Raw genomic sequence first — 25,363 nt, forward strand, 5'->3', positions numbered from 1 at the left:
TTTGGTGTGTCCAAAACCAAAGAGAGAATACGAATGGACTTTTGGTGGCCTGGTATGGATATCCAGATAGAAAGTTGCATATGGGAGTGTGTACCCTGCAATGAGAGTGACAAAATTCTAATAACAAGAAAACCACTAATGCAGTTGCGTAAACTCCCAAAACACCCCTGGGATGAACTGGCACTGAACATTATAGGTGAACAGGTCACACCATATATCATAGTTGTAATCGATTTGTACTCTAGGTGGCCTGAAATAAAAATCACAGCCAACATCAGCTCCAGTAGTATCATAAAACTTTTAAGTGAACTATTTATAAGAGAAGGATTACCAACATCAATACAAACGGGTAATGGTGTCCAATTCTGCTCAAATGAAATGCAAACATACATGAAAGAGAATGGCATAACACATTGTCGTTCAGCTTTATACCACCCAGAGACCAATGGAGCCGTTGAACGATTTAACAAAACTTTAAAAGAGATCATTCAGCTTGCTAAAGTAAATTCCCTCAACTGGAAGATGGAAATAGCCAAAATAATTATTGAATATCGCATGACTCCACACCAAAGCACTCGGAAAACACCTTTTGAACTACTTGAAGGGAGAAAGCCCCATTCACAACTACTTCCATCATGGATGAAATGGGGAAAAGGATGGGTCACGATAAAGACGAAACAGCCATGGAGACAGCAGGAAATCCGAAAATAGGAGAGGAGAAAGGAGAAATATGACAGAGATAATCACACAAAAGACAATAAGGTTTCGGTAGGTGACTGAGTAAAGGTCAAGGCTCCCACGGGAAGTGCTAAGGACTCGAAATTCACCAGTGCAATTAGAGTGGTCAAATTGTTCCGCAATGCTGTGAAAACTGATGATGGCAGAATATGGAACCTAGGCAGGATAGCTATAATCAAGCCTTCCTCAATTGGATATACAACCAACAATGCCAGTAAACGAGGATCAAACAAAAATAAACAACATTGAATTGTGGAATCCTCGTCAACACCGCGTGAAAGTGAAGGCACCTCATGGAGATATCCCTGTAGAGTACGAACACGACCTGTTCGACCACCAAAATATTTAATGGACTATGTCTGTAACTGAAAAGAACCTCATATTATTTTCTGATTTGTGCAGGGTGTCTATTGTATGTTTTTCTTCATTCTTCATTATATATTAACAGCAGTGGTTATTTGATGTATTACACATATGGTTAAAAAGCATCACATGTTCCTTTTAGATTTAATTAAGTTCTAGTTCTTTCCCCTGTTCACCCCTTTTCCCTACTCTGTGATCATCGGTAACTAACTTGTTTCTGTAATGAAAGGGGGATGTGTGGTATCTTGTATTTCCTGTGTTGGTTCATCCCTGGCCCAGGTGTCCCCTCTGACCCATATCACAATGGGCTCTCCCACCAAGATTCCAGGAGGAGAGCTTAGACTGTTGTGGGAGATCTGAGGGTGACAAGGACTGTGATGTAAGGTGTCTGGGGCATTGCATTATTAAACTTATCATTTCACCGTCATCGCTTTCCTGTGTGATCATTGGCTATCTCTACAATAATCTTCTTTTAACCAGTTTCCAACCTAATATGTTGTTACCAGACTTGTAGGATGCGTAGCTGCCCAGACAGAGGGCTTTCCAGCACTAGTCACCAACACACATCCTATGAAATTAGGCCAAAAAAAAAAAAGAATTAGGACGAGAAAAGCCTGGTCCATAAGGCTTCCCTAAAAGACAGATGATTTTCCAGATTCTTCAGCGCAAGAGATAGAGATTTCCATAGATGCTGGGCTATTGCCCAAAACGAGGGGCCTCCCTCACAAGCTCTTAATGCGGGGAAAAACCGCCTGCCTAAGGCAGGCTGGGCACAATGGGCCAAAGGCTGATAGAAGGTCAGCATACTCGCCGAAGTGGGCACCCCCCCTGAGAAAGCAGGATTTTATTAGTAATGCACAGGGCTTTAAACTGAACACACCTCTCCCCCTGGAGCCAGTGCAGTTTATATAGTAAGTCAGAGGCAGAGCAGAACTTGGGGAGGGAGAAGAGCACCCCGGCAGCAGCATTATGTAGTCGCTGAAGTCTGCAAACCACAGATTTATTGGCTCCCAAGTAAAGGATGTTAAAATAATCCAAGTGTGGAAGAATGGCCACCGGTACAATGACTCGGTGGACATCAGGAGCAGAAAAACGAAGTATAGGCATGAGATTAGGCAAACGGCCAAAACATGTACCTGTGACTGATTTTGCTTGTGTTTCAAACATGAGATTGCAGTCCATCCAGACGCCAAGGTTTTTTTTTACTGTGGAAAGGAAGGCCACCAGCTCCTATCCCAAAGAAAGGGGGTCTGTACCAGGCCCCATGACTTTGGTTTTACTAGTATTCAGACGTAAACAGTTGGGACCCATCCCCTTCGCTACCTCAAGTAGGCCCTTCCGAAGGAGAGCCAAGTCCGCACTGGAGTTGCGCTGGGGGCTGGATGTAGATATTAAATACGTTTGGGCTTAAAGCAGACCCCTGCGGAACACCAAGGTGGAGGCAATGAGTTTGGGAGCTGTGGGCGGGAGGAACAGGAACCTTAAAGGAACGCTCAGCAAGCTACGAGGCGAACCACCCCGGAGCAGTCACCAGTGCTAGTCCTCCTTCAGCACTGGAGTAAAGTTTTACAGGCACTGTGCCAACTCAGATCAAGCAGGACCAAGGCCGCAGGTCTCCCCAGGTCTAAAGAGCCTCAGAGATGCTAAGTACAAGCAAGGACAGCAGGCTCTGCATGGTGTCCAGGCTTCAAGTTGTTTTGAGAACTATCTAAAGACTGATTGACTTTTAAGTCTTCGGTTAAAATTGAGTTTAAATATTTTTCAGTCACTTTCGCATAAAAGGCAACAACGAGATAGGAGGGTAGTTTTCCGGATCAGAGGCATTTGAAGATAGTTTCTTCAAGCGGGGAATGACTTTGGCGTGTTTCCAGATGCCACATCAGACAAAGGTTAATAAGCTGAAGGTTGAGGCAGACGGGGGTCTTGCAATGAGCCAAAGCTCTCTGGCTGAGGATCCGCAGGAGAACCCGGCCTTACCTGATGATGCGACCTCGGGCAGCAACATCAGGGAGGAGAGAGCCGAGGAGGAACAGCAGGGCAGGGTCCGAGGAGCTCAAAGCAACGGCCTGGGATCAAATGTACTCTATCTGGCCATCGAAATGCTTCGCTACGTTCCCACACTGAGCATTAGGTGATTCTAAAGGAATGGCACTGAGTCTAGTTTTAGTAAGGCTGTTTAAGAAAGTAACATTTTATTTTAGAGGAATTACTGCTGTGCTTAATTTTATCCACAAAATGGTCTGCCCGTGCCTTCCGGATAAATTCATGGTAGGCCCTAACAGCGGTTCTATACTGATGTTTTAGCACAGGATGATAAGCTTTCCTCCAGGTGCTCCAGGAGTTTGCAATCAATCAATCAATCACAGAAATTTATAGAGCGCGCTACTTACCCGTTAGGGTTCCAAGGTGCTGGGGGAGGGGGACTGCTACTGCTCGAAGAGCCAGGTCTTGAGGAGTCTTCTGAAGGCGAGTAGGTCTCGAGTCTGTCGGAGGTAGGTAGGGAGCGTGTTCCAGGTCTTGGCGGCGAGGTAGGTGAAGGATCTGCCGCCGGAGGAGGCTTGTTGGATGCGGGGAACGGTGGCGAGGCTCGCGGATCGTAGATGGCGGGTCGGGGTGTAGAAGTTGAGTCTGTTGTTGAGGTAGGAGGGGCCGGCGTTGTGGAGTGCTTTGTGTGCATGGGTGAGGAGCTTGAAGGTGACCCTTTTGTTGACGGGGAGCCAGTGGAGTCCTTTGAGGTGAGGGGTGATGTGGCTGTGGCGGGGTGCGTTGGTGATGAGTCGGGCTGAGGCGTTTTGGATGCGTTGGAGTCGCTGTAGGTGTTTCACTGGGATTCCTGCATAGAGTGCGTTGCCGTAGTCCAGTCTGCTGCTGACGAGGGCGTGGGTCACTGTCCTGAGGATGAGGATTTCTGTCTTGTCGGTTTTGAGCTTCAGGCGGATATTTCTCATCCAGTCGGCGACTGCTTTCATTCCCTCGTGGAGGTTGGCTTTGGCGGTGGCAGGGTCGTTGGTGAGGGAGAGGATGAGCTGGGTGTCGTCGGCGTAGGTGATGATGTTGAGGTCGAAACGGCGGGCCACTTGTGCGAGGGGGGCCATGTAAATGTTGAACAGCGTAGGGCTCAGGGAGGAGCCCTGGGGGACGCCGCAGATGATGTTGTTGGCTTCTGATCGGAAGGGTGGGAGGCGTACGGTCTGTTTTCTGCCGGAGAGGAAGGATGAGGTCCAGGCTAGGGCTTTTTCCTGGATTCCGGCTTCTTGGAGGCGTGACAGTAGGGTGTGGTAGCAGACTGTGTCGAAGGCCGCGGAGAGGTCTAGGAGAATGAGGGCGGAGGTCTCGCCGCGGTCCAGTTGGCGTCTGATGTCATCTGTTGCGGCGATGAGGGCGGTCTCGGTGCTGTGGTTGCGTCTAAATCCGGTTTGTGAGGAGTCGAGGACGTTGTTGTCTTCGATGTGGGGTGTCAGCTGAAGGTTGACGATCTTTTTTGTGACTTTAGCTGGGTAGGGGAGGAGGGAGATGGGGCGGAAATTCTTGAGGTCCTTGGGGTCGGCTTTTGGTTTCTTGAGGTCCTTGGGGTCGGCTTTTGGTTTCTTGAGAAGGGCGTTGATGTCTGCGTGCTTCCAGCTTTCTGGAAAGGTGCCTGTTTCGAAGGAGGCGTTGATGATCTTGCAGAGTTGGGTCGCGATGATCGAGTCGGCTTTGTTGAAGATGTGGTGGGGACAGGGGTCAGTCGGTGATCTGGAGTGGATGGAGTTCATGATTTTGCGTATTGCATCGTCGTCGATGTTGGACCAGGCGGTGATGGGGTTGGTGATGCTAGGGTACGAGGTGGTGACGGAGGTGGGTGAGGTAGGGGTGTTGAAGCTGCTGTGGATGTCGGCGATCTTTCTGTGGAAAAAGGCGGCGAGGGAGTCGCAAAGTTCCTCAGATGGCGGGATGTCGTTGGCCTTGGTGCTGGGGGTGGATAGTTCCTTCACGATGCGGAAAAGCTCTTTGCTGTCATGTGCGTTGTTGTCTAGGCGGTCTTTGAAGGAGGACCTCTTGGTGGTCCTGATGGGGTGGTGGTGTCGGCGGGTTGCGTCTTTGAGGTCAGCGTGATTGTCTGGTGTGCGTTCTTGGAGCCATTTCTTTTCCAGTTTCCTGCAGGTGCGTTTGGAGGCCAGGAGTTCGTTGGTGAACCAGGAGGCTTTCTTGCTGGTGGGGTTGTTGGGGGGTTTCTTCAGTGGGGCGAGGATGTTGGCGCAGTTGTTGATCCATTGACTGAAGTTGCAGGCCGCGGTGTCTGGGTCGGTGGGCTCGTTTGGTGGGTTCTGGGAGAGGGTGCTGAGAAGTTGTTCTTTGGTGACTTTGCCCCAGTTGCGGCGGGGGAGTTGGCGTCTGTGGTGGTGTGCGGTGGTTTTGTTGTAGGTGAACTGGACGCAGTGGTGGTCGGTCCAGTAGGGTTCGGTGGTGTCGTTGAAGGTAACGTGGTCGCTGGGCGAGAAGATGGCGTCCAGTGTGTGTCCGGCGGCGTGGGTTGTTGACGTGACAAGTTGTCTGAGTCCGAGGTTTGCAAGGTTGTTGATCAACATGGTGGAGTTGTGGTCGTTGTTGTTCTCAAGGTGAAAATTGAGGTCCCCGAGGAGTATGTAGTCCGTGGAGGCGAGTGCATGGGTGCTTGCGAGGTCGGCGATGGAGTCGCAGAACTGGGCCCGTGGTCCGGGGGGCCTGTAGACGAGCGTTCCTCTGAGGGTGGTGTTGGGGTCGGTGTGGATACGGAAGTGTAGAAGCTCTGCGGTGTTGAAATGGTCATCGGTGTGGGTGGTGATCTTGAGGGAGGATTTGTGGACAATGGCGAGTCCTCCTCCGTAGCGGTTGGTGCGGTCCCTGCGGGAGATCTTGTAACCGTCTGGGATGGCGATGGCGATGTCTGGTGCAGATGATTCGTTCCACCATGTCTCTGTCAGGAAGGCTACTTCCGGGACGGTGCTGTCGAGCAGGTCCCAGAGTTCTACGGCGTGTTTGCGTGCGGAGCAGGTGTTGAAGAGTATGCAGCGGAGGAGGTTCGGTCTGGCGGTCGTTGGTTTGGAGGTTCGGTCGCAGGAGAAGTGGCAGGTGCGGCAGGCGAACGGTCCGTGTGTGTGCTTCGGTGCGGCTAGGTAGCAGTGTTGGTTTTGGTTTCGGCCGTTGTTGAGTGCGTGGAGGGCGGTAGCGTCGTAGCTGAGCCTGGGCGGGGTGTGGAGCGGGGGGCGAGGGCCAGGGGTTCTGCCGCTGGACGCGGTCTGGGCGCGGACGGGCGCAGACGGGCTTGCCTCTGGCGCGCCTCCGGTGCGCCTCCGGTGCGCCATCGGCACAGTCGCACAGCGACCAGCATTAAGAGGGGGTGGAGGGAGGGAGGAGGAGCTGGGGGCGGGACCGAAGCGGCGAGAAAAACGGGCGAGGGAGCGGCGAGTGTGGAGGGGGGTTGGAAATAGCACTGGGTAGCTAGAGGGGAGGGGGAGGTGGGAGGGCAGGGGGTGTAGAGAAGGGGAAAAAATCAGGGAAGCGGGCGGATGGCGATGGATTGGGGGTGGGGGGTCAGAGGAGGAGGGAGACGCTCAGGGGAAAGAGCGGGATTGAGTGCACAGAAAAGGCAATAGCAATAGAGTCACTACTGGGCAATACAGCTACAGAGTACAGATACTAATGAACACAGTGGGCACAATAGGGACAACAACAACAGCAACACAACAGAGACAGAAACGAAAGAGACAAACAAGGAGAATACAGAGACACGACAGAAGCAAACCTTACTGCCCACCACTGGGCCACCAGGGATGAGGCGCAGGCGGGGGCCTACGGGTGGAGGAGGGCCTCGAACACGGGCAGCAGCGGCAGTCAGGGAACAGGGCACCTGCAGGGTGCGCTGCGCGGCGGGGGGAGCGTCCTGTCCTGACAACGAGGTCAGAGAACGCCATGCAATGTTTCTTGGCCTGCCATCACAGGTTCACTGATCCAGGGCGCAGCACCAGATTCCTTGGAGTTTGTCGGTCTCAGAAGAACGAGAGAATCCAAGGCTCAGGTGATGCATGCCTCTGTTCCCTTACTCATAGACTCTGCTCTCGTAGTTGCCAGTGGACCACTTATTGAAATAAGTCGCTCAAATTTTCAGATGTCAAGTTTATGCGAGGGGCACTTGAAGGTAGGGCTGAGCCACAGGGTCGCTTAGTGAACCCCAGGCGGACAGCCATCGAGACCGAAAACTGGTCCGTCCAGGACAAAGGCAGGGGGCTGGCTCCTGACAAAGCAGGGAGATTGGAAATGCAGGATCTAGGGGTGCCAGCGAAATGTGTCGTCCCGGAAACAAATTGGGTTAACTGACATGCTGCCAAGTCCTCTATCAGGTGTGAACTGTCCCCGCCTTGCAGAGTTTCCAGGTGAAGATTAAGATAGACAAGAATACTAACATTTGCAGATCGAGTGACTTGTGCAGCTGTAAACGTTACTAGAGCTCCCCTAAAGGCTTTATGTGGACCAGGAGGACTGGAGATCAAAATGCCAGCTAAAGTGAAGTTGCTATTAATCTGTATTTGAAAGAGGGCACTTCCGCATTCTGAGATATCACACCGAGCAAAGCTGCAACTGTAGCTCTCTCTATAAATCACAGCAATGCCCCCCAATCGGTGGGGTTGAGGCTGGCAGGCGGGTCTGAGGCTGGCATGGGGGTTTGAGGCTGGCAGGAGTGTGTGAAGGTGGCAGGTGTGTGTGTGAAGGTGGCAGGTGGGTCTGAGGCTGGCAGGTGTGTTTGAGGCTGACAGGTGGGTCTGAGGCTGGCAGGTGGGCCTCAGGCTGGCAGGTGTATTTGAAGGTGGCAGGTGTGTGTGTGTGAAGGTGGCAGGTGTGTGTGTGTGTGTGTGTGTGTGTGAAGGTGGCAGGTGCATCTGAGACAGGCAGGTGTATTTGAAGGTGGCAGGTGTGTGTGAAGGTGGCAGGTGTGTGTGTGAAGGTGGCAGGTTGTGTGTGTGTGTGAAGGTGGCAGGTGTGTGTGTGAAGGTGACGTGCATCTGAGGCTGGCAGGTGGATATGAGGCTGGCATGTCTGTTTGAAGGTGGCAGGTCTGTTTGAAGGTGACAGGTGGGTCTGAGGCTGGCAGGTGTGTGTGAAGGTGGCAGGTCTGTTTGAAGGGGACAGGTGGGTCTGAGGCTGGCAGGTGTGTGTGAAGGTGGCAGGTCTGTTTGAAGGTGACCGGTGGGTCTGAGGCTGGCAGGTGTTTGTGAGGGTGGCAGGTCTGTTTGAAGGTGGCAGGTGGGTCTTAGGCTGGCAGGTCTGTTTGAAGCTGGCAGGTGGGTCTGAGGCTGGCAGGTGTGTGTGAGGGTGGCAGGTCTGTTTGAAGGTGACAGGTGGGTCTGAGGCTGGCAGGTGTGTTTGAAGGTGACAGGTGGGACTGAGGCTGGCAGGTGTGTTTGAGGCTGATAGGTATGTTTGAGGCTGGCCGGAGTATTTGAAGGCGGCAGGTGTATTTGAAGGCGGCAGGTGTATTGGAAGGCGGGAGGTCTGTTTGAAGGCGGCAGGTGGGTCTGAGGCTGGCAGGTGTGTTTGAAGGTGGCAGGTGTGTTTGAAGGTGGCAGGTGTGTTTGAAGGTGGCAGGTGTGTTTGAAGGTGGCAGGTGTGTTTGAGGCTGAAGCCCTGAGAGCACTGGCGGTGAGGGTGGCATTATTCCAGTGAGCAGCACACTGCCCTGCAGAACATCTTTTACAGTTCAGCAGTTGTCATTACCGTCAGCTGCCACTGAACCCCCAGTTTCCAATTCCCAGTCTGACGTGGCAGAAGTTTTAAGTCCTGTGACCGCCATCACCACTCTGTGCTCCTCCACCAATCAGAGATCACAGCCATGATTGGCTAGTTTAAAAATAACGGCTGGAGACTTCGGTGCATCGAGGGACATACCTTTGGGTGCTGCTTCGTTCCGGCACCAGTGGTCCCTGAACATGGACTGTGATACCAGTCAAGACTTTGTTAGCAGCCACTCTCACCCAAAGGCTTGTTCCTGGGTGGCCCACTACTGCATCGTGGGAGGCAGAAGCTTGGGCATATTTGTTTTTGGGCTGTTTTGTTGCAATCTCACCCAGTTTAATCCAGGTGTGTTGAGAAACTAGGGCAGAGATTGTGAATTCAGCAGGATGGACTGTGTTCACTGTGCCCCACTGACTGCTCTAGGAGTGCCAAGGACACACAAACCTTTCCTTGTAGACTCACAGCACCCACAGGACCCCACGTTACTAGTAATCTTCCACATTATCCTCTAAAGAATGCAACAGCATTACAGTCCTTACCCAGCCCAAGAAGGTGCACTGGTTGATATTCTTCATGTTAAAGGCCCACCTCTTGTAAAAACAAGTACAGAAGTACACATCACACAGTTGTGCGTTTACTAGGAGTGTAACTGCAGTCATACGTCGTCCGAGACGCATACCTACCCCAGCCTGTAGCAATCCTTGAATGAATCACTTAATTACACTGCCTTCCACAATAAAATTATGACATGTGAGCGACTGTTGCAACTGAGTTTTTCACACTATTGTTTTAATGTGAAATACATCCTCATGTCAAAATTAGACACAAGGAAACCTTTTGTGCTGTGTTATGGTGTACAATGAAGGATTTCCATTTTGCCCAATTATGTATAACTTTGTGTATTTCCTTGAAATTTAATGTGATTATGCAAATTACACACATTTTTCACCCCCTACTCATTTTTGGACTGTCAAGTGTATAAGGGGCTGTGCCGGTTATCCAAATGTGGCACAGCCCCAAAGGCACTGGTGACACAGGACAGTGCACAGTATGCAGGGAAAGCACCTGTGCTCTGACAGAACCTACTGTCCTGTGGCATCTCACCTCGATCAGTCTAATGCCCTTTATCTTGGGCTATCGGGGTACCAACATTCCTGACTGGTGCAGACCTGTGCTGCCCCTTTGTTACTCAGTCGACCACACCATGCCCCCTATCTCCAACCACCTTCTTCCACTCCTGTGGCTTTCAGAGGACAGACAGATTCTTTAAAAAAGTCTTTGCATCTCTTCAAATGCAGTGTATGACCGACAGCAGGCGTTCAACAAACACGTGTGCTTGGTCCATTCCATCAAGTACTCTGCATTCAACAAACATGTGCTTCGTCCAGTCCATCAAGAACTCTGCATTCAACAAACACGTGTGCTTCATCCAGTCCGTCAAGTACTCTGCTTTCAACAAACAGGTGTGCTTCGTCCAGTCCATCAAGTACTCTGCGTTCAACAAACACATGGGCTTGGTTCATTCCATCAAGTACTCTGCGTTCAACAAACATATGGGCTTGGTCCAGTCTATCAAGTATTCTGCGTTCAACAAACATGTGTGCTTCGTCCAGTCCATAAAGTACTTTGCGTTCAACAAACACGTGTGCTTCGTCCAGTCCATCAAGTACTCTGCGTACAACAAACACGTGTGCTTGGTCCATTCCATCAAGTAGTCTGCGTTCAACAAACATATGGGCTTGGTCCAGTCTATCAAGTATTCTGCGTTCAACAAACATGTGTGCTTCGTCCAGTCCATAAAGTACTTTGCGTTCAACAAACACGTGTGCTTCGTCCAGTCCATCAAGTACTCTGCGTTCAACAAACACGTGTGCTTGGTCCATTCCATCAAGTAGTCTGCGTTCAACAAACACGTGTGCTACGTCCAGTCCATCAAGTGCTCTGCGTTCAACAAACATATGTGCTACGTCCAGTCTATCAAGTATTCTGCGTTCAACAAACACGTGGGCTTGGTCCATTCCATCAAGTACTCTGCGTTCGACAAACATATGTGCTTGGTCCAGTCTATCAAGTATTCTGCGTTCAACAAACGTGTGCTTCGTCCATTACATCAAGAACTCTGCGTTCAACAAACATGTGTGCTTCGTCCAGTCCATCAAGTACTCTGCGATCAAACATGTGTGCTTCGTCCGTTCCATCAAGTACTCTGCGTTCAAACATGTGTGCTTGGTCCAGTCCATCAAGTATTCTGCGTTCAACAAATGTGTGCTTCGTCCATTACATCAAGTACTCTACGTTCAACAAACATGTGTGCTTTGTCCAGTCCATGATGTACTCTGCGTTCAACAAATGTGTGCTTCGTCCATTACATCAAGAACTCTGCGTTCAACAAACACATGTGCTTCCTCCAGTCCATCAAGCACTCTGCGTTCAACAAACATGTGTACTTCGTCCTGTCCATCAAGTACTCTGCGTTCAACAAACACATGTGCTTCCTCCAGTCCATCAAGTACTCTGCGTTCAACAAACATGTGTACTTCGTCCTGTCCATCAAGTACTCTGCGTTCAACAAACACATGTGCTTCCTCCAGTCCATCAAGTACTCTGCGTTCAACAAACATGTGTGCTTCATCTAGTCTATCAAGTACTCTGCGTTCAACAAACATGTGTGCTTCATCTAGTCTATCAAGTACTCTTCGTTCAACAAACACATGTGCTTCGTCCTGTCCATCAAGTACTCTGCGTTCAACAAACATGAGTGCTTCGTCCAGTCCATCAAGTACTCTGCGTTCAACAAACATGAGTGCTTCGTCCAGTCCATCAAGTACTCTGCGTTCAACAAACACGTGTGCTTGGTCCATTCCATCAAGTACTCTGCGTTCAACAAACACTTGTGTGCTCGGTCCAGTCCATCAAGAACTCTGCGTTCAACAAACATGTGTGCTTGGTCCAGTCCATCAAGTACGCTGCGTTCAACAAACATGTGTACTTCGTCCTGTCCATCAAGTACTCTGCGTTCAACAAACACATGTGCTTCCTCCAGTCCATCAAGTACTCTGCGTTCAACAAACACATGTGCTTCCTCCAGTCCATCAAGTACTCTGCGTTCAACAAACATGTGTGCTTCATCTAGTCTATCAAGTACTCTGCGTTCAACAAACACATGTGCTTCGTCCAGTCCATCAAGTACTCTGCGTTCAACAAACACGTGTGCTTGGTCCAGTCCATCAAGTACGCTGCGTTCAACAAACATGTGTACTTCGTCCTGTCCATGAAATAATCTGCGTTCAACAAACACTTGTGTGCTCGGTCCCGTCCATCAAGAACTCTAAGCTCCTCTTCCGCCCACCTCCTTTCGAGTCCTGGGAGCCTAACCAAACTGAGGTCGCTCAAAACATGGTTGTTTACTCAGTAGCTTCTTGTGCTTAGCTTTGCCAGATCTCAGCTACTGCGAGAACACTTTTGGTTAACTGAGCGCTTTACAAATTCCATAAATTAAATAAATAGATAACTAACAGGAGGACATACATAAGTGGTTCAAATCAAGAGGTTTATAGAACATCTCCCTACTGACAGCACCCCCAATTAAACACACATCTCACCTTTATAGGAGCTTTGAATGCTTTCTTTGGCGTCAAGGTCATTCTCGTCTTTAATCTTCAAACTCCCTGTACCCATGTGATCACAGGAATTCAGCGTCCCGTCTTGCTTTATCCTCAGCCATCTGGGGTCCAGGTCATCGCAGGCAGACAGCACCTCATGGCGTTTTATCTTCAGCCATTTGGGGTCCAGGTGATCAGAGGCAGACAGTGATTCCTTGACACCTGGGAAGCTCAGGTGTCCACTGAAGGGTGATGTGTCTTCTTCCTCAGTTTGTAACACATGAGAGGTCGAGTGACTGCTGACGGGCAGGTCCACCTCCTCCTTAATCTTTGGAATCATCTCAGAAATCACAGGAACAACCCCTGAAAAAGAAGGACAACATGTGTTACTGTGCACAGACGAGGCCACAATGCTAGACATTAGCATTCTGCCCCACCGCATAGATAGAGTATTCCTCTGCCCAAGATCCTCTGTGTAACTGAACCAAAAAGCTTCCTCTAAACCAGTGGTTCCCAACCTTTTGACATCTGTGGACCCCACTTTATCAATACTGGAACCCGGGGACCCCCAGTGAATCATTATTGGAATCCGGGGACCCCCCAGTGAGTCATTTCTGAAAGCTGGGGACCTAATCTATTAATATTATTTAATTTCTCAGAAGTCACGGACCCCCCTGAGGAGGCTTTGTGGACTCCCGGGAGTCCCCGGACCACAGGTTTGGAACCACTGCTCTAAACTGTTGCATCCTGTGTCCCTGTACAAATAGCTTCCTCTGAACATTCACATCCGGTGTCACTGCACAAATAGCTTCCTCTGAACATTCACATCCGGTGTCACTGTACAAATAGCTTCCTCTGAACATTCACATCCGGTGTCACTGTACAAATAGCTTCCTATGAACATTCACATCCTGTGTCACTGTACAACTAGCTTCCTCTGAACATTCACATCCGGTGTCACTGTACAAATAACTTCCTATGAACATTCACATCCGGTGTCACTGTACAAATAGCTTCCTCTGAACATTCACATCCGGTGTCACTGTACAACTAGCTTCCTCTGAACATTCACATCCGGTGTCACTGTACAACTAGCTTCCTCTGAACATTCACATCCGGTGTCACTGTACAACTAGCTTCCTCTGAACATTCACATCCGGTGTCACTGTACAAATAGCTTCCTCTGAACATTCACATCCGGTGTCACTGTACAAATAGCTTCCTCTAAAGCTTCCCGCCCTGGAATTTCCATCCCACCTGGAGGAGGTCTCAACGCCGCCTCCTCTTGGCCACAAGAGCACTGGATCTCACCCTAGTGGCTGAAGATGACTGATGGTGGCTATGGTGGCTGAACTGGCCAGGACCAGTCAGTTAAGACTACTAGTTGGTAGATTTTTAGGGGGTACCTCTAAGGTGCCTTCTGGGTGCCTGTACAGGTAAATCCAACACTGACATCAGTGTAGGTTCACCAATACGAGAAGTTTGATACCAAACAGCACTATCTTCAGTGAAGCCACCATGTAGCTGAGGAACTCATAGTGAACAGTGTCCAGGACATGCATTTAAAATGGCTTCCCTGGTCACTCACCATGTCTGGGAATTGACAGAGGCATAGCAGGGGGATTTATGTTTGTGCAGATGTGCCCTCACATGTCATATAATGCACCCTGGCTGAGGGCTGTAAGGCCTGCTAGGGGTGTGACTCACATACATTACATGCAGGGTTGGGGGACATGGTGCCATGTCATGTTTTCACTTTTGTCTGCACCAAGACATGCAGCCTGCAATGGCAGTCTGTCATGTGCTTGGTGAGGGGTTCCTTAGGCTGGTACAATCAGTGCTGCAGCCCTTAGGGTTCCTCTTTAGTACCCCAGGTCTTAGGAAGCAAGGTTACCATTTACTAGGGACTTAAATAGGGTGCTAAAGGGTTTGCCAATTGGCGAAACCACTGTGCAGTTTTTTTTGGGAAGAGATCTGGCACAGGGAGCTGGTTGGCAGGAAGCCAGTGCACTTTCAGTCAAAATTACATCAGATACCAGGCAAGACGTGGGGGCTAACCATGCCAAAGAAGGTGCTTCCCTAAAGTCTTCAACATCCCATGTCACTGCACACAAACAGCAGCATCCCCAACGTTCACATCCTGTGTCAATGCACAGCAGTCTTCTGTGGATACACATCCTGAAGAAAGACAAGAACATTTATATTTAGGGTCACAAATTTAGAGCTTCCACTGAATATATACCACCTGTGTCACACATATGGTGCCTCCTCCTGGGCATCTACATCCTGCGTCACTGCACGTACACACACAGTGTCATCCTGAATATCCATATCATGTGTCAATGCACACACACACACACACACAGCGTCATTCTGGGCATCCACATCCTGTCACACTGCGCACACACACAGTGTATATTCACATCCTGTGTCATTACACACACAGCATTGTCCTAGATAGTCACATCCTATGTGACAGCGTTCACACACACACACACACACACACACAGCATTGCCCTAGATAGTCACATCCTGTCACAGCACACAAACACACAGAGCATTGTCCTAGATACACATCCTATGTCACAGCGCTCACACACACACACACACACACACAGAGCATTGTCCTAGATACACATCCTATGTCACAGCACTCACACACACACACACAGCATTGTCCTAGATAGTTACATCCTATGTCACAGCACACACACAGAGCATTGCCCTAGATATTCGCATTCTATGTGACAGCGCACACACACAGAGCATTGCCCTAGAAAGTCACATCCTGTCACAGCACATACACACACAGCATTGTCCTAGATAGTCACATCCTATGTCACAGCGCACACAGAGCATTGCCCTAGTCACATCCTATGTCACAGCACACACAGCATTGTCCTAGATAGTCACATCCTATGTCACAGCGCACACACAGCATTGCCCTAGTCACATCCTATGTCACAGCACACACACACAGCATTGTCCTAGATAGTCACATCTTGTGTCACAGCACACACAGAGCATTGCCCTAGATATTCGCATCCTATGTGACAGCGCACACACACACAGAGCATTGCCCTAGATAGTCACATCCTGTCACAGCACACACAGAGCATTGCCCTAGATAGTCACATCCTATGTCACAGCGCACACAGAGCATTGTCCTAGATACACATCCTATATCACAGCGCTCACACACACACACACACAGAGCATTGTCCTAGATAGTCACATCCTATGTCACAGCACACACAGAGCATTGCCCTAGATAGTCACATCCTATGTCACAGCACACACAGAGCATTGTCCTAGATAGTCACATCCTATGTCACAGCGCACACAGAGCATTGCCTTAGATATTCGCATCCTGTGTCACTGCGCACACACACACAGCGCATTGCCCTAGATAGTCACATCCTATGTCACTGCGCACACACACAGCGTCATCCCGAGTATCCATATCCTGTGTCAATACTGTGAGAAGGTAGCCTCTTTCTAGCCTTGTTACCCCCACCTTTGGCCTGTTTGTGAGTGTGTGTCAGTGTGTTTTTACTGTATCACTGGGGTCCTGCTAGCCAGGACCTCAGTGCTCATAGTTTGTGGCTTATGTGTGTGTTGTCTGTAGTGCTTACTGTGTCGCTGAAGCTCTGCTAATCAGAACCTCAGTGCTTAGGCTCTCTCTTAGACTTTACATTTGTCACTGCAGGATAGTGACTAAATTTACCAATTCTAATTGGCACATTGGAACACCCTTATAATTCCCTAGTATAGGGTATTGGGATTCCAGGAGTTCCTTACGGGCTGAAGCATTTATTTTACCACCCATAGGGAGCTCAGACAAATCTTACACAGGACTGCCACTGCAGCCTGAGTGAAATAACGCACCCGTTATTTCACAGTCATTTTTACTGCACTTAAGTAACTTATAAGTCACCTATATGTCTAACCTTCACTTGCTGAAGGTTAGGCGCAAAGTTACTAAGGGTGAGGGCACCCTTGCACTAGCAAAGGTGACCCCACATAGTTCAGGGCCATTTCCCTGGACTTTGTGAGTGCGGGACACCATTACACGTGTGCACTACATATAGGTCAATACCTATATGTAGCTTCACAATGGTAACTCCGAATATTGCCTTGTAACATGTCTAAGATCATGGAATTGTCCCCCCATTCCAAATCTGGTATTAGGGAGTCACTTCCATGCATCCCGAGGGCTCCACTATGGACCCCCAGTACTGCCAAACCAGCTCTCTGGGGTTTTCTCTGCAGCTACGGTTGCTGCCAACCCACAGACAGGGTTCTGCCCTCCTGGGGTCTGGGCAGCCCAGTCCCAGGAGGGCAGAACAAAGCATTTTCTCTGAGAGAGGGTGTTACACCCTCTCTCTTTGGAAATAGGTGTTAAAGGCTGGGGAGTGGTAGCCTCTCCCAGCCTCTGGAAATGCTTTGAAGGGCACAGTGCCCTCCTTGCATAAGCCTGTCTGCACCGGTTTAGGGAACCCCCAATTCCTGCTCTGGCATGAAACTGGACAACTGGGGTGGTGACCAGAGATCCTCCAGTGTGTCTCAGACCATCTTGCTTCCAGAGGTGTGAGGGCACTCTGGAGGCCTCTGAGTGGCCAGTGCCAGCAGGTGACGTCAGAGACCCAGCCTGACAGGTGCATACCTGACTAGGTAGCCAATCCTCATTTGAGGGCTATTTAGGGTCTCTCCAGTGGGCTTTTCCTCAGATTACGACTTGCAAGAATTCATCAGGGTTCCTCTGCACTTCTCTCTTCGAATTCTGCCAAGGATCGACCGCTGAACTGCTCCAGGACACCTGCAAAACTGCAACAAAGTAGCCAGAAGACTACCAGTGACATTGTAGCGCCTAATCCTGACGGCTTTCTCGATTGTTTCCTGGTGGTGCATGCACTCAGGGCTGCCTGCCTTCACCCCACACTAGACGCCACGATGAAATCTCCAGTGGGTCGATGGAATCTTCCCCCTGCTTCAGCAGGCACCAAACTTCAGCTTCACTGGTACTCTGGGTCCCCTCTCATCCTGCGAACGTGGCCCCTGGAACACAGGTGGTGGACCCAAGTGACCCAGACTGTCCAGTGGTCCAACTGTCCATATTTGGAGGTGGTAAGTCCTTGCCTCCCCTCCCCAGACAGTAATCCTGTGCACTGCGTGATCTGCAGCTACAAGGGCTTCTGTGCACATTTCCAAGAAATCCTGCATGCACTGCCTAGGTCCCCAGCACTCCGTCTTGCGATGCTCAGCTCCCTGAGTTGATCTCCGGTGTTGTGGGACCTCTCCTGCAGTGTTGAGACAACTGCCATGTGAAGACTTCTGTGGGTGCTTCCTTCCTGTACGTGGGCTCTCTACATTGATGAGGGCCCCCTCTGTCTCCTCTCCCAAGTGGCGACATCCTGGTCCTTCCTGGGCCCGAGCAGCACCCTTTTTCTCCAACCACGACTCTTGAAGTTAGTAAGGCTTGTTTGCGGTATTTTTCCAAGGAGAAAACTCTGCATCCTCCAGCACGCCGTGGGACATCTTCTGCACGAAGAAGAACTTCCTACCTCTTTTCGTTGTTGCAAAACCTGCAGCTTCTTCCAACCGGAGGCAGCCATTTTTGCACCTTCATCCGGGGTTTAGTGGGCTTCTGCCCCCCCTGGACACTTTAGCAACTCTTGGACTTAGTCCCCTTCCTTTGCAGGGCTTCAGGTCCAGGAATCTGTCTTCAGTGCTTTGCAATCTGTTGTGGTCCTTGCAAAATCCTTTATCACGACTTGTGTGTTTTTGAGGAAATAGTAGTACTTTACACCTACTTTACAGGGTCTTGGGGTGGGGTCTCCTTTACACCCTTAGTGTTTTCTTACACTCACAGCGACCCTCTACACAGTACACTAGCCTAGGGACCCATTCGTGGTTCGCATTCCACTTTCTTAGTATATGGTTTGTGTTGCCTCTAGGTCTATTGCATCCTATTGTATTCTGTAACCTGATTTGGTTAGTTGTGTATATTTTGTGAATGCTACTTACCTCCTAAGGGAGTATATCCTCTGAGATATTTTTGGCACATTGTCACTAAAATAAAGTACCTTTATTTTTAGTAACTATGAGTATTGTCTTTCTTATGCTATAGTACCTATATGATATAAGTGGTATTGCACGAGCTTTGCATGTCTCCTAGTTCCGCCTTGGCTGTTATGCTATAGCTACCTCTATCAGCCTAAGCTGCTAGAACACTACTACACTCTCCTAATAAGGGATAACTGGACCTGGCATAAGGTCATAAGCCAGGCCAGCCTCCTACAAATACACACACAGTCCATTGTCCTAGATATTCACATCCTTTGTCACTTCACATGCACACACATAGCACTGCCCTAGATATTCACTTTATGTGCCACTGTGCACGCGCACACACACAGCATCACCGTGAACATCCATATCATGTCTATACACGCACAGCCCATTGTCCTAGATATTCACATCCTGTGCCCCACACACACACACACACACACACACACCATTGTCCTGGATATTCACACTCGCACAAACACACACACAGTCATCCTAGACATCCACATCCTGTCACGCTGCACACACATACACAGCACCATACTGAATATTCATATCTTGAGTCAATGCACGCACAACATTGTTCTGTATATACACATCCTGTGTCACTGCATACACACATAGCATTGCCCTAGATATTCACATCCTGTGTCACTGCACAGACATGAGCACACATTCACAGGATTGTCCTAGATATTCACACCCTGTTTCACTACACACAGCATTGTCCTAGATATTCACATCCTGTGACACTGCACGCACACAGGCACACACACTATTGTCATGGATATTCACATCCTGTGCCACTGTGCGTACACAGACACACACACACAGTGTCATCCTGGTCATCCACATCCTGTCACACACACAGCTTCATCCTGAATATTCATATCCTGTTAATACACACACACACACACACACACCGTCATCCTGGACATCTACATCCCGACACACTGCACACACACAGCGTCACCTGAAAATCCACATCCGGTGTCACTGCACGCACACAAACAGCATTGTCCTGAATATTCACAACTTGCGCCACCGCGCACGCACACACACACACACACAGAGCGTCATCCTAAATATCCATATCCTGTGTCAACACACGCACAGCCCATTAACCTAGATATTCACATCCTGTGCCACTGCGCGCGCACACACACACCGTCATCCTAGACATCCACACCCTGTCACACTGCATAGTCACAGCTTCAGCCTGAATATCCATATCCTGCGTCAATTAATTCTCATTCATATTCTTTTTTTTTTTTTTTTTTCTCGCTCTCTCTCTCTCACACACAAACACACATATATATATATTCTGGTCATTCACATTCTGTGTCACTTCACAAAGACAGCTCCCTGCAGGACCACCAGACCAGGTTTGCTTGCACTGTACTGGTGCTTCAGTACACTCAGAGTACCACGCAGGTGCATGGGGATCTAGGAATGATGCAGAATGGATTTCCCAAAACACAAGTAGTAAAACACGACACAAGTAAGGTACTGAAAGGTTAACTGTAGCTTATGGCCGAATTCTACAATGAAGCAAGAAGCAAAGCCAAGAGGTGCCTGTAGAGCAGTGGAAGTAGACAGAGCATACAAGTGTTCATGTTCTCAACACTGGAGCTTCACAGAGTGTGAGCATTCAGGTTCCCCACAATGACTTGGAGGCAGTCTTGGGACCCAGCCCTCAAGACCAGAAACAAAGAAAGAAGAGTAGATGGTGTCCTGCCTGGTAGAATACCTGCAAGGGCACATAAAGCACAATGAAAGGCCTAGATGGTCCTTGAGCAAGAAGATGTTGGTATGGCAGTTGTAGGAAAATGGCTCCCTGTTGCAGTTACCCCCCGCTTTTTGCCTGATATGGATGCTGACTTGACTGAGAAGTGTGCTGGCCCCACCACCAGTGTTCTTTCACTTAAAATGTACCATTGTTTCCACAATTGGAACACCCCGGAACACAGATAAGTCCCTTGTAAAAGGTACCAGTGGTACCAAGGGCCCTGTGACCAGGGAAGGTCCCTAAGGGCTGCAGCATGTGTTGTGCCACCCTAAGGGACCCCTCACCTAACACCTAGGTAAGTCACCCCTCTTGCAGGCCTTAAAGCCCAAAAGGCAGGGTGCACTATACTACAGGTGAGGGCATAGCTGAATGAGCAATATGCCCCTAAAGTGTCTAAGTCCATTCGTAGACTTTGTAAGTACAGTGTGGCCATATTAAGTATATGGTCTGGGAGTTTGTCAAAACAAACTCCACAACTCCATAATGGCTACACTGAATACTGGGAAGTTTGGTATCAAACTTCTCAGAATAATAAACCCACACTGATGCCAGTGTTGGATGTTTTACAAAATGCACACAGAGGGCATCTTAGAAGATGTCCCCTGTATTTTACCCAATCCTTCAGTGCAGTACTGACTGGTCTTTGCCAGCCTGCCACTAAGACGAGTTTCTGACCCCAAGGGTGAAAGCCTTTGTGCTCTCCGAAGCCAGAAACAAAGCCTGCACTGGGTGGAGGTGCTTAACACCCCCCCTGCAGGAACTGTAACACCTAGCAGTGAGCCTCTAAGGCTCAGGCTTCATGTTACAATGCCCCAGGGCACTCCAGCTAGTGGAGATGCCCGTCCCCTGGACACAGCCCCCACTTTTGGCGGCAAGTCCAGAGGAGATAATGAGAAAAACAAGGAGAAGTCACCTACCAGTCAGGACAGCCCCTAAGGTGCCCTGAGCTGAGGTGACCCCTGCCTTTAGAAATCCTCCATCTTGGTTTTGGAGGATTCTCCCAATAGGAATAGGGATGTGCCCCTATCCCCTCTGGGAGGAGGCACAAGGAGGGTGTAGCCACCCTTAAGGACAGTAGCCATTGGCTACTGCCCCCCAGACCTAAACACTCCCCCAAATGTATTATTTAGGGGTGACCCTGAACCCAGGAAATCAGATTCCTGCAACTTACACAAAGAAGAACTGCTGAACTGAAAGCCCCACAGAGACAACGGAGACACCAACTGACTTGGCCCCAGCCCTACCGGCCTGTCTCCAGACTCACAGAACCTGCACAGTGACACATCTGACAGGGACTAGCGACCTCGGAGGACTCAGAGGACTGCCCTGAAACCGAAGGAACAAGAAACTCCTGAGAACAGCTGCACTGTTCAAAAACAGCAACAACTTTGAAACTATTTAGCAACTTAGAAAGAACTCTCCCTTCCTGCAAGAAGCGTGAGACTTTGCACTCTGCACCCGACGCCCCCGGATCGAGCTCCAGAGAACAAACACTGCAGAGAGGACTCCCAGGCGACTGAAACGTCGTGAGTAACCTGAATCGAACCCTCTTCACCCCCACAGCGATGCCTGCAGAGAGGATCCAGAGGCTCCCCCTGACCGCGACTGCAAGGAACCGGACGCGAGGAACAAGCACTGCACCCGCAGCCCCCAGGACCGAGAGGAACCACCTTCCAGTGCAGTAGTGACCAGCAGGCGGCCCTCTTCCTAGCCCAGTTGGTGGCTGGCCCGAGAAGCCCCCCTGTGCCTTGTCTGCATCGCCTAATTGACCCCCTGGTCCCACCATTGCTTTCTATAGCAAACCAGACGCTTACTTAGCACACTGCACCCGGCCACCCCTGTGCCGCTGAGGGTGTGTTTTGTGTGCCTGTTTATGTGTCCCCCATTGCTCTACAAAACCCCCCTGGCCTGCGCTCCGTGGACACAGGTACTTACCTGCCAGAAGTCTGGAACCGAAGTACCCCTGTTCTCCATAGGGGCCTATGTGTTTTGGGCCCTCCTTTGACCTCTGCACCTGACTGGCCCTCTGTTGCTGGTGAGGTGACTTTGGGGTTGCCTTGAACCCCCAGCGGTGGGCTGCCTATGCCCAGGAGACTGACTGTGTAAGTGCTTTACTTAGCTGAAAAACGTAATCAAACTTACCTCCCCAGGAACTGTTGATTTCTGCACGGTGTCCACTTTTAAAATAGCTTATTGTAATTTTAACCGTAACTGTGTGTCCTACTGTTTTAAATCAAAGTTCTCTACTTACCTGTGTGAAGTACCTTGCATTTTATGTACTTACCTCAAATCTTGAGGTTCTAAAATGAATTAAGAAAATATTTTTTTTCTATGTAAAAACTATTGGCGTGGAGTTAAGTCTTTGAGTGTGTGTTCCTCATTTATTGCCTGTGTGTGTACCACAAATGCTTAACACTACCCTCTGATAAGCCTACTGCTCGAATACACTACCACAAAATAGAGCATTAGTATTATCTGATTTTGCCACTATCCCCTCTAAGGGGAACCCTTGGACTCTGTTCACACTACCTCTCACTTTGAGATAGTGTATACAGAGCCAACTCCCTACAGCAGTGTTTTGTAGATTTAAGTCTGCACTACATACATGTGGGTGAAACTCAACGATGACCTAAGGCCAAGGTGTGGCTGTAATTCCTGAGGGTGCATTGCAGGGAAAAACTGGACTTATATCTGCATACAAATAGAAGCAAGGCATTGCAAAACCAAACTAAGCAGGAACCACACCTTCAAGGGACACATCATGCAGAGAACCAATATGGCCAGCTCCAGTCCCAAGAAAGAAAGTGAAGCAGATCCTTCCAGAAAACAACTTCAGAACCATTGTGCTCCACAGACTCCGAGATCCACTCTGGCTCCTCTAAACGGTATCCTACAGGCCGCAGCACACGTCAAGGGCCTTAAATATATTCACAATACCCCTCCACTGGCTTTCCTTGTCAGACTGCAATATCTCTAAAGATCGGTATAGCATCTACAAAGCCATCATGACCACCTATCAGACTGATAAGCTCACCTCTGCTGGAGGTTTTTCTCACTGCTGCAGTCAAGACACCATCAGCCGTGGAGACAGAGACGCACAAAAACAAACCAAAAACAGATCTTCTCCAGTCAACAACCCGGACCGCCAGAGTGGGGAGATAAATATTGAAAGTACTGGAGCCAACACAGGAGACCAGTGCTTATTCTCCTCTGTCATCCAAGACAAGGTAATGAAGTGTGTTTCGCCCTCGAAGTATCTGGTGAAGCACCAAACCTGGAGATGCAGTGGCCAGTGTGATCTACTCCTGGAGAGCATGCAACCAGGCTGTCCCTCTCTGGCCGGTGTAGGCTGATCCATGGAAATGTGGATGTGTCCAAGCAGCGAAGGCATCTCTCCAGTAAATGACAATAACAAACAGGTAAAGGGGCTATAGCTGCATGAAAGGAATATTATAGACTATCTCCTCCCGCCCATCAAAGACAACTGGTATGCTCTAAAGTCCAAGACTGAATGGGGCAATTCAGCATGTGTCACCAGCATCTTTCTCATCCACACACCAGGAGACCAAAGGACTTTAGCACTCACCCATCTAGGCACACATGACACCACACACACACACACACCACTATGTATACGTTTAGGGCATCGCATACATGCCCCATATGCAAAGGTGAAGCAACCCAGTTATGGGTACTAAGAGATTTGTACGAAAGAATTGTTAGTAGGGTGTCCTGCAAAGGGTCTCGGGCAATCTGTAGACTACGCTGCCACCACTCGTGGGCCCTCACAGTCACAGCAAGGTGGGCAGTACCTCCCTTCACAAAAGAATGAAGGACTCTGGAAGCCTCCTTCACATAAGAGGGCAAAAGTGATGTCCATACAGTAGTAAAAAATGAACTAGCACCATCAAGGACTTCTGCGGGTGCTTCCTGCTTGTGCGTGGGTTCTCTACGTTGCTGAGGGCCCTCTCTCTCTCCTCACCCAAGTGGCGACATCCTGGTCCTTCCTGGGCCCGAGCAGCACCCTTTCACTTCAACCACGACTCTAGCAGCTATCAAGGCTTGTTTGCGGTCTTTTGCCAAGGAAACAACTCTGCATCCTCCAGAACTCCGTGGGACATCTTCTGCACAAAGAAGAAGTTCCTAGCACCTTTCGTTGTTGCAGAATCTTCAGCTTCTTCCATACGGAGGCAGCCATTTTGCACCTTCATCTGGGATTTAGTGGGCTCCTGCCCCCCCGGACACTTTCACGACTCTGGGACTTGGTCCCCTACCTTTGCAGGTCCTCAGGTCCAGGAATCCATCTTCGGTGCTTTGCAGTCTGTTGTGGTCCTTGCAAATCCCTTATCACAACTTTAGTGTGTTTCTGTGGAAATAGTAGTACTTTACTCCTACTTTCCAGGGTCTTTGGGGTGGGGTATCTTTGACCCTCTACACACTACACTAGGCCCGGGGTCCATTCGTGGTTTGCATTTCACTATTAGTATATGGTTTGTGTTGCCCCTAGGCCATTTGCATCCGATTGTATTCTACTGTGTTTGCAGTACTTTTTGACTGTTTTACTTACCGGATTTTGGTTTGTGTGTATATTTTGTGTATTTTACTTACCTCCTAAGGGAGTATATCCTCTGAGATATTTTTGGCACATTGTAACTAAAATAAAGTACCTTGATTTTTAGTAACTCTGAGTATTGTCTTTCTTATGATATAGTACCTATATAGGTGGTATGTATAGTAGGAGCTTTGCATGTCTCCTAGTTCAGCCTTGGCTGCTCTGTTATAGCTACCTCTATCAGCCTAAGTCACTAGAACAATACTACTCTACTAATAAGGGATAACTGGACCTGGCACAAGGTGTAAGTACCATTGGTACCCACTATAAGCCAGGCCAGCCTCCTACAGAGGCTCTATGGGGTTCTGCATATGACGGCACACCAGAACAGTGAGCAGGCAGCACTGCTATCCCTCGATGCTAAAATGGCATTCGATAGTGTGGAGTAGCCCTATATTATGGAAGTCCTTAGAAGGTCTGGGGTGGGCCCGCAGTTCCTGG

The 25,363-nt window shown here is 49.4% G+C and overlaps 1 protein-coding gene across 1 annotated transcript in view; it reads right to left on the reverse strand.

Annotated features, from left to right (window-relative positions):
* Nucleotides 1–25,363, reverse strand: part of LOC138252602 (zinc finger and SCAN domain-containing protein 30-like) — a 92,777-nt gene that overhangs the window by 16,603 nt on the left and 50,811 nt on the right. Inside the window, exon 3 of the mRNA XM_069205752.1 lies at nucleotides 12,453–12,815. Coding sequence (XP_069061853.1) covers nucleotides 12,453–12,815 — 363 coding nt within the window. The remainder of the gene's footprint in view (nucleotides 1–12,452; nucleotides 12,816–25,363) is intronic.

This window comes from Pleurodeles waltl, chromosome 1_2 (genome assembly GCF_031143425.1).
Source record: "Pleurodeles waltl isolate 20211129_DDA chromosome 1_2, aPleWal1.hap1.20221129, whole genome shotgun sequence".
NCBI lineage: Eukaryota > Metazoa > Chordata > Amphibia > Caudata > Salamandridae > Pleurodeles > Pleurodeles waltl.